The sequence below is a fragment of the Rhincodon typus genome, chromosome 18, assembly GCF_021869965.1.
Source record: "Rhincodon typus isolate 14 chromosome 18, sRhiTyp1.1, whole genome shotgun sequence".
NCBI lineage: Eukaryota > Metazoa > Chordata > Chondrichthyes > Orectolobiformes > Rhincodontidae > Rhincodon > Rhincodon typus.
The window spans coordinates 499,625-516,467 of record NC_063349.1 but is presented as its reverse complement, the minus strand read 5'-3'; the positions used below and the strand labels follow the sequence as shown (position 1 = coordinate 516,467).

General features: G+C 42.3%; 1 protein-coding gene across 1 annotated transcript in view; it reads left to right on the top strand.

Moving 5' to 3' along the window:
* Positions 1-16,843, top strand: part of kdm5a (lysine (K)-specific demethylase 5A) — a 197,881-nt gene that overhangs the window by 61,851 nt on the left and 119,187 nt on the right. The window contains exons 11-13 of the mRNA XM_048607799.1: positions 2,024-2,186; positions 2,844-2,963; positions 8,581-8,775. Coding sequence (XP_048463756.1) covers positions 2,024-2,186; positions 2,844-2,963; positions 8,581-8,775 — 478 coding nt within the window. The remainder of the gene's footprint in view (positions 1-2,023; positions 2,187-2,843; positions 2,964-8,580; positions 8,776-16,843) is intronic.

Below are 16,843 nucleotides of genomic sequence, written 5' to 3'. Positions count from 1 at the left end.
GGGCCTAGACCCTTCTTCATTTTCTGAAGAAGGGTCTAGGCCCGAAACGTCAGCCTTCCTGCTCCTCTGATGCTGCTTGGCCTGCTGTGTTCATCCAGCTCTACACAGTGTTATCTAACATGCAAATTTGGCTAGTTATTTTTGAGTTACAATTGTTTCCCTTCAATGAACTGTGCCGTACTAACTAGGGTGTCCAAATTAGCTTCAAGTTAGGGAAATACTGGCTTGTTAATTTGATGGCACTGAAGCAGGGAGTCTCTGGAGGACGTGATATGAATTTTGATTTACCTGGGCTTTCAATCCCTCTAGCATCTTTAGTTTTGATTCTTAGCTTGATATTGCTTGGAATGGTCATTGTGTGATTGAAGAATTGTTTGAGATCCGCTTAAATTGGTTTTGGAGGAAACCTGGGTGAGCTGCCACACTGCAGCCACAGGACATCCGTGGTTACTGAGTGGAGGATGTTCATAGTGGAAACTGCTCTCTTTCTGGTTTTTGGGCTTTTTGACATGATTGTGGCTACACCAATCCAGGTGAGTGGTCAGAGTTCCATCACCCTCCAAACTTCAGCCTTGACGGTAGCGAGAAAACTTTGAGGAACCTTGGGTTTATCAGTTTGGCAGTTACTCCTTACCCTAACTTTTCCAAGCAAATATTACAGTTTCACTGCTGTCATCTAAGCAGTCAAGAAAATAAACTTTTACAGTAGGTTAAAGGGAACGTACAAAAAATACTCAGCATGTTTTCACCCATGGTGAATGGTTTCCATTCCACACTGTCTGCAGATTTGTTTGATTTGAAATTTGGCTGTTAATCCAGGGAGGGGCTGAGCTCCCAGTCTGAAGGAGTGGTCGAATTTCATTACCATATCCATGTGTTATTAACAAAAGTTAGTTTCTATTGATACCCTCTGAGAAAAATTATTTTCTTCCCCCCCCCAACATATTCACAGTGCAGAGGCCTGTGACTGTGGTCGAATTGTACAGTACCAAAAGAGTCTCTTTTCTTTCCTCCTTGAAAGAGCAGTCAATTTGATCACTACCTTGTTTTTTTTTCTGTAACTGCATAATTTTTTCTTTCAAGTATTTATCCAGCCCACTTTTTGACAAAGTCAAAAATCACACCAGGTTTTTAGTCCAGCAGGTTTATTTGAAGACACAAGCTTTTGGAGTCTCACTCCTTGTCTAGCTGTCAGTGAGAAAGGTGATATTAGACACAGAATTTATAAGCAAAAGATCAAAGGGTCATAGAATTGATGCGGGGCTGAACAAACCTAAGATGGCTGTTAAGTCTTTCATCAGTTAAAAAGGATTAATGTGCAAATTCCGAAGTTTCATTCAAGTCACTGCTCCGAGATAACTAAAGGTTTTATCAGTTCTCTCAGTATACCAGCAGTGATATCCCAGGCCAGACAATGCATTTCAGGTGTGAGGCCTTGTTTAGAATCCAGCTGTGTATCAACTTGGAGTCAGGCGGGTTTTATTTCAAAGTAGGAATTTATAAAATGCCACATTGTCTGCAAATTGTTTGCCTTTTGAACAAAATAGAATGTATCTGCAATTGCAAATTCACCACATAGCTTAATATGTGTATGCACGCGTGTGAGGGAGAGTGAGTGTATGCGCAAGCACGTAAGAGAGGGGGTGGGGCAGAGGTGCGTGAGGTGGGGAGGGGCAGTGGGCCCTCCCTTGCCCTCACTTCTGTCCCTCCTGCTCCCCTCACCTCCTTAGAAATTACCTGTTCTCTTTTTTTGTTACCGCAATACACCACCGCTGGGAGGACAGAAGAACTTGTTCTGATTATTAGACAAGTCTGAAATGTGTTGTGATCTAGTGCTCAGTGTAACCGTGTTTTCTTATTGAACCAATTTTTTTTAAAAATAAAGTAACTTACCAAGTAAGATACTGTGCAGTTTGTTACCTTTTGTTTTGTAGCGGCATTGTCCCTGTCAGCTGTCTTTCAAGTTTCTTCATGGTGTGAAACATGGATTATGAGTTTGTATTGCTTGACTACCTTCTGACAGGGGGGAGCCAAAAACATGGTATGGGGTGCCAGGTTATGCTGCTGAACAACTCGAGCATGTAATGAGGAAGCTGGCTCCAGAACTGTTCCATTCTCAGCCAGATCTGCTGCACCAGTTGGTGACCATCATGAATCCCAATATTCTTATGGAGCACGGAGTCCCGGTATGTTCATTTTTCTTGTTATTTTCTTGCTCTTGTTATCCAGCTTGCATCTAATTTGTTGAGATGCTGTTTATCACTGGAAGAAATTAATTCTGGGTCACTTGCCTGGCAGCTGCAGTAGTAGCTCTTAAAATTAAATAAACTTTTTTTTATGAATTCTGAAGTTATTTTGTTTAAAACTCTTATTAGTCATGCTGATGAATTCTCCAAACCATTACCTGAATGAGTACAGTGAATTTTTCCTATCTTGCAGTAGTGTAGACAATTCATTACCTTGCAAAGGAAACTTTCTTTTAACGTCTCTAATACTCAGCTAGTCCGTTCAAAAGGAATTTCACCTTGCAAAGGTTTAGAGAACCCTTGGGCGTTCTACAATGTGATCATCATGAGATGGTGCAGTGAAAATTAGTGAGTATCAAAGCCAAGATTTCTTTGGCCTTGCCAAATGTAAGTGTGTGCATTTTTGCAGGAAGACCCACTAGTTCTACTTGAAAAATTAAGTTATCCTAATGGCTTATTGAAGCCAGTTTCCAATTTAATCATTGGAGAGCTGATGGTGTCCATTTGTGCCTACTTGTGCTTTATCTGTTGTTAAAGAGAATGGAATTACTCCTTTCTATTGAGAATGTCACATTGCTAATTATATTTCATTCCTAGGTGTTCCGAACAGATCAATGTGCTGGTGAGTTTGTGGTTACTTTCCCAAGAGCCTATCATAGTGGATTCAACCAGGGCTACAACTTTGCCGAAGCAGTGAATTTCTGTACTGCAGACTGGGTGGGTTGTTCACTTTCTAAAGGATGTTTTAATAAATCAGTACATCAGATGTAAGCTGTGTTACATGGTAGTACCTCAGAAATCTTGGCAGTGCTTATTACAGCTAATTAGTTATTTCTTAGTACAGAACTTGAGTATTACTGGGAAAGGACTCTTTGCTGAAACTACTTTTTGTCTTGCACTCATCAAGACAATTTGCAAGAATACCAATGTGAAAAATAAACTTACTCTGCGTGAAAGGATCAGCGCGTGGGAAATCAGCACTTTCCTTGTACACTATTTACATGTTTTCCCTTTTATGAGTTGTGCTGAAGACTACAGGATGAAAAGCTTTGACAAAATGAGTCTTTTTCGCAGTGTCATGATTTACTGTGGTGATGCACTGGAAGTCCAGCTCCATCTTTCCTGTAGTCGGTGTAACTGTAAAAAGGTTTAATTTATCTATTCAATTTACCTAATTGACAAACGCTGGTCAAATTTATATGCCACCAGGTTTATATACTTGAGAAGAAACTTATTTATTGTCTTTACCTGATAGTAACAGAGAAATAAATTACTAACTTAAACATTAACTTGACTCCTTTTATAACTAAGCACCTCCCTCAGACCATCCTTCTCACTTACACTTTTTAATGTGCACACAAGTACAATAATGTTAATCTGCATTACAGGATTCTGAGTGTGGCATTAATTCACTATCTTCCAGTTTCCTTCAATCTCTTCTCAGTTCGTTGCTGATGACGCACATTATCTTCACCAGGGTTTAGTCTTTGGTTACTTATTAAGAATTAATCCCTTGAATGCCATAGAAAATTTTCTTCTTCCTTTGGCAAAAGTATGAATAGAACAAAAATAATCAAAGAACTGCGGATGCTGGAAGTCCGAAATTGCTGGACAAACTCAGCAGATCAGGCAGCATCTGTGGAGAGAAAGCAAAGTTAACATTTCAGGCCCAGTGACCCTTCTTCAGAATTCTGAAGTGATATATTTTAGTGTGAAAAACAAAAGGCAAAGTATTATTGCCATGGTTATGTGCAGTGTGAAGTGATGCAGTTTGGTCAGAAGAACATTGAAAGACGAAGAAATAGGGGTACAATTCTAATGTGCGTGTAGGAATAGAGCTGTATATGTGCACAGATCATTAAAGGTGACAGGACAGGTGGAGAGAGCAGTATGTAAAGCGTGCTGTCGTCTCTGCATTATTAACAGGGGCATAGAACACGAGAGCAAGGAGGTGACATTGAACTTCTATAAGATGCTGTTAGACCTCACCTGGAGTATTGTTTACAGTTTGTTTCCATATTACAAAAATGATGTGAAAAAATTGGAGAGTGTGCAGACGTGATTTAGAAGAATGGTTCCAGGAATGTGAAACTTCAGTTATGAGGGTAGATAGAATGAGTTGGAACTGTTCTTCTTGGAGAGGATAAGGTTAAGAGGAGATCTAATCGAGGTTTCCACAATCATGAGCAGGCTGGATAGAGCAGATGTGAAGAAACTGTTTCCACTTGTAAAAAGTCAAAAATAGATTGTGATTTGCAAAAGGCATTGGGCTGATATGAGAAAAAATCCTTTTCACTGAGCAAGTTAGGCAATGGAATGTGCTATCTGGAAGTATAGTGTATGCAGGTTCAATGAGGCATTTGAAAGGGCATTGGGCAATTATTTGAATAGTAATGGTGTGCAAGAATCTGGCGACAAAGCAGGAGATTGGCGTGAGGAAATTATGCTTATTGCAAGAGAATGCAGTCATAATGGACTGGATGGTTGTCTCCTCTAAGACTTGTGCGTTTCTGTGATGTACTGATCCCATCCCTTATTAACACAAGCTCACTTTTTCATATCCTCCTTGTCTGCCCTTTCTGAGCATTCTAATCCTTGAATATTCGGTTCCCAATCCTGGTCACCATGCAGTCATTTTTCTGTGGTAACACTTAGTCATACCCATGCATCTGCATGCATTCAGGTTGAGTGTCTTTTAACTTGGGCTTTTTGACATCATTCCATTCTTGAAGCATCTGCTGTATCTTTCTCCTGTCTTCCATGTCCCTAGCATCTTTTCAAGTTCCTTCCAATTGGAGTTACCCTTTAGACTCCCATCCCCCTGAAAAGCTACTCTAAACCCACTCGAAGAATACTAGCGAATCTCCTGGTGTGGATATCACTCTCGGCCCAGTTAGGGCATAACCTATCCAGCTTGTAGAGGTCTCATTGCTGATTGGCAAGCAAGATAGACATGGGGGTCTCTTGCACTTCCTGCCTGGTTTCCTAACACTGCCTGATAGTCACCTATTCCCTCTAAACTGGTACACTTCTGATCTGTTGTGTGACCACTTCCCTATACGTACTATCCATATAGTCTTTCACCCAGCAGATGCATAAGAGTCTCCAGCCACTGTTCCAATTCCAAAACCCAGAGCTCCAGCTTGTGCAGCCAGGGACACTTCCTGTAGATATTTATCTGGGACATAGTATGTATGTGACTTCAAGCAAGCTATTTCTTAGAAAGAGAAAAGTCCATATACTTAAACTAAATACCTAAGTTTTACTACAAATATTGGAAATGCTGGCCAAACCTACTCACTAGTCAGCTGCCTTCCCTGTATTTGTGATGTCACTTGTATTGGTGCAGGTCATCTTCTCAATCCATGCCTTATTTGTTCTCTTGCTGAGGGTGCACGCATGCTGAGCAGCATGCTGATATTGACTTCTAGTTCTGCAGCCGAGAAAAAATTTGAGGGAACCTTGAGCCTCACTTGCTCTGGAGATTTTTGTCTTGCTGTAAACCTTTAATCAGTACTAAATTCCCACTTTGACCCAGTTTCGCTCTTGCTCTTGCTGTCCAGTGAAGTCATTCTAACCCTGACCATGTAATTGTATGTCAGGGAGAAATGATTGAAATCTGTTCTTGGAGGTGGTCATTATCTGAAATTCTTTATCTGAAGGTTAAAATGGGACTGGATGTTGTGGAATTACCAGAGAATGTCTCCACTTCTGACCTGGTCATTGAAACAACTAAAGATGGCTTGGCTGAGGTCACTACCCTGTGGAGTTCCTGCTCTGATGCCCAGGGGCTGAAATGATGCAGCTCCAACAAATATAGCCATACTCCTTTGTGCTAAGTATGACTCCAAGTAGCAGATAGCTCCTTTCATGAGTTTCACTGACCTCAGAATTGCTCTGACTCCTTGATGCCACAGTTTATTGAATGCTGCTTTGATGTCAAGAACAGCCACATTCACCTCTCCAATTCAGGTCTTTTTTTGTTTATTTATGTTTAAACTCAGGCTGTGATGAGGTCAGGAGCTGAATGGCCCCAGTAGAACCCAAACTGGCAGCAAGCAAGTTATTGCTAACTACTGCTTGATAGAACTTTCCATCACTTTGCTGATTGAGTTATTGGTTGGGTCATGGGGAGTGTTGCCAAACAGAGAGACCTGGAGGTGCCGGTACATAGTTCCTTGAAAGTGGTGTTGCAGGTAGACAGAATGCTGAAGATGTTTGGCACGCTTGCCTTGATTGGTCAGACCATGAGTATAGGAGTTGGGTTGTCATGTTGTGGCTGTTCAACACATTGGTTAGACCACTTTTGGAATACTGTGTACAATTCTGGTCTCCTGCTGTAGGAAAGATGTTGTTTAACATGAGAGGGCACTGAAAAAATTTACAACGTTGTTACTGGGATTGGAGGGTTTGAGGTATAGGGAGAGGCTGAATAGGCGGGCGCTTTTTAACCTCTGGAGCATTGAAGTTGAGGGGTAATCTTATAGCGGTTTGTAAAGTAATAAGGGGCATGAATAGACAACCACTTTTTCCTGGCATGGGGAAGTCCAAAACTAGAGGGCATAGGTTTAAGGTGAGAAGGAAAAGATTCAAAAGGGACCTAAGGGCAACTGTTCACGCAGACGGTGGTATTTGTATGAAATGAACTGCCAGAGGTGGGTACAATTACAACAATTAAAAGTCATTTGGATGGGTACGTGAACAAGAAGGGTTTAGAGAGATATGGGCCAAATGCAAGAAAATGGGACTATTTCAGGTTAGGAAATCTGTTTGGCATGGAAGAGTTGGACTGAAAGCTCTGTATCCGTCCTGTATGACTGAGTATAGATTTATGGGATGGATTGAGTTGGGTTGAATTTGTCTTTTTTTTTCTTTGTGGTCAGGACATGACTGAAAGATTTGCTACATTATTATGTCAATCCCGGTGGTTTAACTGCACTGATATAGCTTGGATTGTGAATTGGTAAATGTAGAATCCATAGTTTTGGAGGAAAGAACCAAAAAAGCAAAGAAAACACTGGTAGGAGTAGTCTATAGGACCCCTAACAGTGCTTTATGGTCTGTTAGAGAATACATTGAAAGGTAATGAGGCCTAGTAACAAATGCAATACATTAGTCATCAGTGACTTCAAGCTTGTAGATTTGAGATAGATTGGCAGAGGAAGCCATGAGGAAGAATTCATAGAGTATAGTTTCTTAGAACAGTATGTTGTGGATCTAATTAGGGCTTCAGGCTATTTTGGACCTGGCAGTGCTTGGCACCGTTCTTTTTGACCCAATGTCCGGCCTCTGAAATTGAATGCCAAGTATAATGGTCAGTATTCTGAAGTCCAAGTTAAGGACTTCTCCCAGGGCACTCTGTCCTCTCTGTGCAACACAAGAGTTTGTTATGCCAGTTTATTTTTAAAACCTTTTTATTATCACTCATACTATAAGAAATAAGCACATTTGCTTAATATATATAGTTATCCCTTTAAATAGAAAGCTACATTGCAAACAACAAAAGGGGAGGCAATGGCATAGTGGTATTGTTGCTGGACTATTAATCCAGAGACCTGGGTTTGAATCCCGCCACAGCAGATGGTGGAATTCAAATTCAATAAAAATATCTGGAATGAAGAATCTAGTGATGCCCATGAATCCATTGTCGATTGTCAGAAAAATCCATCACTAATTCCCTTTAGGGAAGGAAGCTGCCATCCTTACCTGGTGTGGCCTAGAAGTGACTCCAGACCCACAGCAATGTGGTTTACTCTGAACTAGGGATGAACAATAAATGCTGTCAAGCCAGAGACTCCCTCATCCCGTTAATGAATAAAAGAAAAGTTTGACATTTGAGGTTAAGAGTTTAATTGTCCAACTAACTGAGACAGGCACATCTTTATTTATATGAAACGAACAATTTCACGAGCCAATCAATAGTAGTTTTGACTTTTCTTTTGACGATCACTCGTGGATCATTTCAGTTCCTCTGTTAAATTCTGTTCCTAGAGTGTTGTACCTCACTTGTCCCCTCCTCTGGTCTCCGTATAAATGGTTCCACAGGATACAGGCTGGTGTTTTTCAAAGTAAAAGAATAAAGTGTCAATAATTTAGCAAATTGCTCTTTAAATACTGATCATTAATTGTTATCTCATTTCTAACATATGGAATTGTGTGGAATAGACCTGTTCAATATCTGAAGATTCAAAGATGGTTGCTTAACAGCACTTAAATATACTTGGGAAATGTGCATCCTTTTCACGCTTTACTGGAGGCATGGTTACTGTTTTAGTAAAGACTGTGTGTAATTTATTGAAGAGCAGTATGAATTCTTCTATTTCATTGATTTCAGCTGCCCATTGGCCGTCAGTGTGTCGGTCATTACCGGCGTTTGCACCGATATTGTGTTTTCTCACATGAAGAACTAATCTGCAAGATGGCAGCTGATCCTGAGGGTTTGGATGTTGAGTTGGCTGCTGCTGTCTCCAAGGAGATGGTGACCATGCTTGAGGAGGAGACACAACTGAGAAAGGCAGCCTTCGAAATGGTATGTAAGCACATATCGACTTAGAATTACGCAGGTCAGTTCAAATCATGCCAGCTGGGGAATTTAAATTCAATAAAGGAAAAAATATGCTTGAACAAAGTATCAGAAACTACTGGATTGTTGTAATCACATACCTAGATCACTGACTTTTGGGGAAGGAAATTTGTTGTCCTTATTCAGTCTGTCCCAGGAATGCATTGACTCATATTTGCTTTATGAAGTAACCTAGCTGTTGTATCAAAAATATGACCACAGAAGAAAGAATAAAGAAACTGATGGACTCCCTTGGGGCACAAAGATGTGCTTAGTCAAACCTACAAAATGTTCCTTGCTGGCCATCTTGTGCAGTCAGAGGACTACTTAGCTTTCACTCCAGACCCCAGGATGTGTCATTGCATCAGGCCAAACATGGGCAAGGGAGCCTGGTGCAGATTACCACTTACCCAGCGGATGAAACAGTGATCCTCTATGATATATATCAGTTGGACATCAGTTATACCGGGGCTTGGTGAGGCCACACCTTGAGTATTGTGTGCAGCTTTGGTCTCTTAGTCTGAGGAAGGACATTCTTGCTATTGAGGGAGTCCAGCAAAGGTTCACCAGACTGATTGCCAGGATGGCAGGACTGACAGATAAAGAAAGACTGGATCGACTGGGCTTATACTCGCTGGAGTTTAGAAGAATGAGGGTGGGATTGCATAGAAACATATAAAATCCTAATGGGACTGGACAGGCTAGATGCAAGAAGAATGCTCCTGATGTTGGGGGAAGTTCAGAACCAGGAGTCACAGTATAAGAATAAGAGGTAAGCCATTCGGGGCTGAGATGAGGAAGCATTTCTTCACTCCAGAGTTGTGAATATGTGGAATTCTCTCCCACAGGAAGCTGTTGGGGCCAATTTATTGGATATATTCAAGAGGGAGCTGGATGTGGCCCTTGTGGCTAAAGGGTTCAAGGGGTATGCAGAGAAAGTGGGAATGAGATACTGAAATTGCATGATCAGCCAGGATCGTATTGAACATATCAGTGGTCAGCACTGTTGCCTCACAACAGATTTACCCAGCTCTTTTCAATTCCATCCTTGGGCGACTGTCTGTGTGGAGTTTGCACATTCTCCCCACGTCTGCGCGGATTTACTCAGTGCTCCGGTTTCCTCGCACAGCCCAAAGATGTGCAGGTTAGGTGGATTGGCCATGCTAAATTGTCCATAGTGTCTAGGGAAGTGTAGGTTGGGTGGATTAGCCATGGGGAATTCAGGATTATGGGGATAGAGTAGGAGAGTGAGTTTGGGTGGGATGCACTTTGGAGAGTGGATTTGATGGGCTGAATGGCCTGTGTCCACACTGTAAGGATTCTATGAATGGTGGTACAGACTTGAAGGGCTGACTGACCTACTCCTGCACCTGTTTTCTGTTTCTATGGATGCAGTAATGACGGTAATAACAGCACTCTGGATGAAGGATTGCAATGTATAGCATTAATAGCACAGCTGACTGAGTTGGCCAAGTTCAGGCGGCCCTAGCTGCCAGACTCTGCATACAGCGTGTAATGAAGGAACAAACACAAAGGAAAATCGTACTTGACCTGAAAGCGGTGTTTGCGGGGATTGGTATTGGGACCTTTTTTGCTTTTTCTGGTTTAAATAAACAATTTGGAGATGGGCGTTGAGGACAAAAATCTCTAAATTTGCAGATGATATTAAGTTAAAGCAAATAATGAATTGCGAGGATGACATTGAGCGACTTCAGAGGGACATTGACAAGTTGGCCCAATGGACAGAAACCTGTAGATGAATTTCAATGCAGAGAAATGAGGTAATGTGTTTTGGTAGAAGAAACAGCGGTAATACGGATGAATAGTACAACTTTGAGGGGAATGCAAGAGCAGAGGGACCTTCAGATTCACATGCACAATTCAAGGCATGTTGAAACAGTTGTTAAGACTGCTGATAAATTCTTTGGATTTATAAATAGGGGTACAGCGTATAAAAGCAAGGAAGCGCTACAACACCTCTACAAATTGTTGGTCAGACCACATTTGGAACATTTGTGTTCAGTTCTGGGTACCTTATTTAAGGAACGTCGTTAAGGCCCTGGTGAGAGTGCAATGGAGATTTACTATTTTAGATACATGAAATGATTAGAGAAATATGGGCTGCTTCTCCTTGGTACAGAGAGGCTAATATGCAACCTAATTGAGATGTTCAAAATTATGAACAATTTTGGACAAGGAGAAGAAAGATGCTGTGTTTTCATGAGTTGGTATGTCAGTAACTAGGGGTCAAAATTTCAAAATCGAGAGCTCAGAGTGAGATGAAGTGAAACTGCTTTACTGAGAGTTGTTAGGATTTGGAATGTGTTGCCTGGGGGAGCCATGGAGGAGGATTCCATAAAAGCTTTCAAAAGAGCTGGGTAAATCTAATTGAAAGTGATTTTTAGAGGGCTACAGAGATAGGGCTAAAGAACAGGACTAGCTGGTTAGCTCATTTGTGAACTGGTACAGACACAATGGGTTGAATGGCCTCCTTTTGTACTGTGTAAAGTCGTAAGATTCTATAATGCACCCTGTCCCCATCCCCGCTGAACCAATTTAACCTCCCTGCAGCACTAACAAGCCCTCCTGCAAGGATGTTGATCCCATTCTGGTTCAGGTGCAGATGTCCTGACTTAGGTCCCATCTTCCACAGAAATGGTTCCAGTTATCCAGGAATCTAAAGCCCTCTCTCCTGCAGCAACTCTTGAGCCATGCATTGAACTGCTGTATTCTCCTATTTTTGCACTGGGAGTAATCCCTTTGAGGTCATAGTCATAGAGCTGTACAGTTTCAGTCCAATCCCGTCCATGCCGACCAGATATCCTACATAAATCTAGCCCCATTTGCCAGAATTTGGCCCATATCCTTCTAAACCCTTCCTATTCATATACCCATCCAGATGCCTTTTAAAAATTGTAATTGTACCAGCCTCCACCACTCCCTCCAGGAGCTCATTCCTTACATGTACCACCCTCTGCGGGCAAAAGTTGCCCCTTAGGTCCCTTTTTTAAAATCTTGCCTCTCTGGCCTTAAACCTATGTCCTCTAGTTTTTGACTCCCCCACCCCAAGGAAAAGGTGTTGTCTATTCACCCTATCCGTGCCCCTCGTGATTTTATAAACCTCTCAAAGGTCAGCCCTCACCCTTCAAAACTCCAGGGAAAATAGCCCCAGCCGATTCAGCCACTCCCTATAGCTCAAACCTTCCAACCCTGGTGACATCCTTGTAAATCTTTTCTGAACCCTTTCATGTTTCACAACATCTTTCCAAAGCAGGGAGACCAGAATACCCCACACTCTTCCAAAAGTAGTTTAACCACTGACCTGTACAGCTGCAACATGATCTCCCAAATCATACACTGAATACATTGACCAATAAAGGCAAGCATATCAAATACCTTCACTATCCTATGTCCCTGCGACTCCACTTTAGGGAGAAAGTTGTTCTACTACAAACCAACTGACTCCCACTGTTACCTTGACTATACATCGTCATGCCCTGCTGCCTGTAAAGACTATTGCATTCTGTCAGTTCCTCTGTCTCCATTGCATCTGTTCTGATGTCAACTTTGACAAGGTGGCCCGCAGAATGTTCACCACCTTCCTCAATCAAGGATTTCCCAGCATGTAGTTGACAGAGCCCTCAGCCGGGTTTGACCAATCTCTGGCACTTCTGCTGTCACCCCCTCTCTTCCCTATCTCAACAGCGAAAGGGTCTTGCCGTCCTCAACTACCATTGTCCAAACCAAATGAGTCCCACCTGCCTGCTGCTGGCCCATATATCTCCAAAGGTTTCCTATTCATGTACTTGTAGTGTTCGAGTTAATTCAGACACTGTGACTTCTTGTAATTGAGGAAGTATTGGATGTTCTGTTTGCACTTAAGGTGGCAGAATAAATTAAATGTATCCAAGGATACTGAGGTAAATGAGAGTGGAAACTCTGGAGGCATAGGGTTGTCATTTAAAAGGAAAAATCAAGTTTGACAAACTTGCTGGAGTCTTTTGAAGCAGCGCTTGATGAGGGTAGTGCTGTTGATATAGTGCACCTGAATTTCTAACAGATGCTTATTCGAGTACTTCACATCAGATATATGGGGGGAAAAAGAAACAGTTGCAACATGGATACAAAATTTGCTGAGTGACGGAAAGCAAACTATTTGTGGTTAAGAGATGTACTTCAGGATGGTGGAAGTTTTATAGTGCAGTTCTCCAGAGGTCACAATAGGATCCTTTTGCTGACTTGGTAGTTTAACGACCTAATCTTAATGTACGCACACCAATTTAGGTTTGTGCATGATATGAAACTTTGAACTGCGGAGGATTGTTTAGAACTTGAAAAAGGGATGCTTGAACAAGTGGCAGATCAAGTTCAATGCAGGGAAACGTGAGGTGGCTCACTTTGGTACAAAGAATATGGAGAGATGATAAAAAGCACAACTCTGAAATGGGTGCTGGAGCAGAGGGACATGGATGTATAGATGCATAAATCATTAAAGGTGGCACAACAAGTTTAGAATGCGATTTAATAAAGCATGCAATATCCAAGGCTATATTAATCGAAACATACAGTATAAGAGAAATTAGGTTGCATTGAACTTGTATAAGACATCAGTTAGTCCTTTGGAGTATTGCGTCCAATTTTGGGCTTGCACTCTAAAGGACGTGAAGTCCTTTTTTTTCAAAAGGGATGAGCTCTTTCAGTTGTGAGCACAGATTGGAGATGTTAGGACTATTCCTTGGAGAAGACTGAAAGGAGAATACTGGTCTTCAAAATCATGAGTCTGGGCAGAGTAGATGGGGGAAACTCATCACACTCATGAATGATCAAAAATAGATGGATTTTAACAACCATCAAAAGAACCCAAAGTGACATGAAAACTTGGTCATATGTTGTGTGAAAAAGATCCGTGTAGTGGAGACCGGTGCAGTCTGAGCCTTTGGAATAAAATGGCAATAATGTGCAGTGTCATGAGGAGAAGGTCAGAGAATAAGCATTTCAGTGAGGATCATTCAGAGGGCTGGTGCTGGAACAAAAGACTGGATGCCTGTCCTTTGCACTGTAAAGTTCTGTGAAGTGCTGGGAGATAGCACAATTGACAATGCTTTCCATCTTTTTTGATAATTGTGGGTTGACTGTGGCTGTAATTCACCACACTGGATTTGTCCAGATTTTCTTGGACTGAACATACCTGGCAATTTTCCACAACTGGTGTTAGAGCCCTCGCCGATTGTGTGTTTTTTCATTCATTTTATTTTATCAGTTTTGATTTGGTCCTGGGAACTGAATTAAAGATTGCTTTTGGACTGTGGGTGACAGCTTATTAAAAGAAAAACAGACAAGTTGTTTTATTTATGAGGACTGGAAGTTAATTGCCCTTTTGGTTCCTGATTAAAAGGTTCCACAGACGTTTTTTCTTTCCTCATTCACGGGATGAGGGCATTGCTGGCTAGGCAGCATTTATTGCCCATCCCTGCCCATCAAAGGGCAGTTGAGTCAGCCACATTGCAGTGGGTCTGGAGTCACATGTAGGCCAAGTAAGGATGGCAGTTTCCTTCCCTAAAGGACATTAGTGAACCAGAAGGGTTTTTTCCCCAACAATCGACATTGGATTCATGGTCATGGTCCAGATATTTTTATTGACTTAGAATTTCACCATCTGCCATGGCAGGATTTGAGCTCTAATACCCAGAACGTCCTCTGGGTCCCTGGATTAACAGTCCAGCAATAATGCCACTAGGCCATTACCTCCCTCACCTATTGTCACTGGGGAATAGCATTATGTTCAAACAGATGGCAGATGTTGGCTATTAACAAGCTTAGTACCTGGGAATTAGAATTCGGCCCATTGAGTCCTTAGCAATTAGAACATGGAACAGGCCCATCTGCCCACGATGTTGTGCCAAACTTTTACCCTAAACCTAAGGTCTATCTAACCTCCACCCCTACCCTATCATCCATATGCCTGTCTAATAGCTGCTTAAATGCCCGTAATGAGGCCGACTCCACTACCGTCTCCGGCAATGCATTCCACGGCCCGGCCACTCTGAGTAAAGAGCCTACCTCTGACGTCTGCCCTCTATCTACCTCCACTCACTTTTTAAAATATGCCCCCTTGTAATAGCTACCTCCACCCTAGGAAAAAGTCTCTGGCTGTCTACTCGATCTATACCTCTGATCATTTTGTACACCTCTCTATCAAGTCACCTCTCCTCCTTCGTCATTCTAAAGAGAAAAGCCTTAGCTCTCTCAACCTTCCCTCCATTCCAGGCAACATCCTGGTAAATCTCCTCTGCACCTTTTCCAACGCTTCCGCGTCTTTCCTGTAACGAGGTGACCAGAACTGGACACAATACTCCAGATGTGGCCGAACCAGGCTTTTGTATGGCTGGAGCATAACTTCACGGCTCTTGAGCTCAATCCCTCTATTAATGAAACCTAACACACCATACACTTTAACAACTCTAGCCACCTGGGTGGCAGCTTTCAGGGAACTGTGGACATGAACCCCAGGATTCCTCTGCTCCTCCACACTGCCAAGAATCCTGCCATTAACCCTGTATTCTGCTTTCAAATTTGTCCTTCCAAAATGAATCACCTCACGCTTTTCAGGGTTAAACTCCATCTGTCGCTTCTCAGCCCAGCTCTGCATCCTGTCAACGTCCCTTTGTAACCTAGAACAGCCCTCCGCGCTATCCACGATTCGACCCACCTTCGTATCGTCGGCGAACTTAATAATCCACCCTTCCACTCTTTCATCCAAATCATTTACAAAAATCACAAATAGAAGAGGACCCAGAACAGATCCTTGTGGTACACCACTCGTAACTGAGCACCATGTTGAACATTTTCCATCCACTACCGCCCTTTGTCTTCTAAGGGTCAGCCAATTCTGAATCCAATCTGCCACATTTCCCCCTATCCCATGCTGCTTTACTTTCTGCATGAGCCTACCAGGGGGAACCTTATCGAACGCCTTACTTAAATCCATGTATACCACATCCACTGCTCCCACGTGTTTGGTCGCCTCTTCAAAGAATTCAGTAAGGTTTGTGAGGCATGATCTACCCCTCACAAATCCATGTTGACTATCACAAATCAAACTGTCCCTATCCAAGTGATCATAAATCCTATCTATCAGAGCCCTTTCCAATAATTTGGACTAACTGGCCTGCAATTTCCGGGGTTATCCCTATTCCCTTTTTTGAACAAGGAAATGACGTTTGCCTCACTCCAATCTTCTGGCACTATACTTGTGGGCAGTGAGGACAAAAAGATCATTGCCAAAGGCCCTGCGATCTCTTCCCTCACTTCCCATAGAATCCTTGGATAAATCCCATCAGGCCCGGGGGAGTTATCTATCTTCAAGTTCCTCAAAATTCCTAGTACATCTTCTTTACTAACATCGACCTCCTCTAGCCTACCAGCCTGTTTCACACTGTCCTTCCCTACAATTAGGTCCCTCTCAGTTGTGAATACTGAAGAAAAATGTTCATTGAGGACCTCTCCTATCTCTTTTTTTTTTTTTAGGCTCCGTGCACAAATTCCCTTTCCAATCCTTGATCGGCCCTACCCTTTCTCTGGTCATTTTCTTATTCCTCACGTACATGTAAAAAGCCTTGGAGTTTTCCTTGATCCTATCTGCCAAGGTTTTCTCATGCCCCCTTATAGCTCTCCTAAGCCCTTTCTTCAGCTCCTTCCTGGCTAACTTGTACCCCTCTAGAGCCTTTTCTGTTCCTCGTTTCCTAAACCTTATATAAGCATCCTTCTTCCTCTTAACCAGTCGTTCGACCTCTCTTGAGAACCAAGGCTCCCTCACTCGACCGCATCTTCCCTGCCTGCTAGGGACAAACATATCGAGCACACGCAGTATGCATTCCTTAAACAATCTCCACATTTCAATAGTGCTCTTCCCTGAAAGCATCTGTTCCCATTTTATGTTACCCAGTTCTTGCCTAACAGAATTATAATTACCCTTCCCCCAATTATAAACCTTACCCTGCTGTATGTACCTATCTTTTTCCATGACTATTGTAAA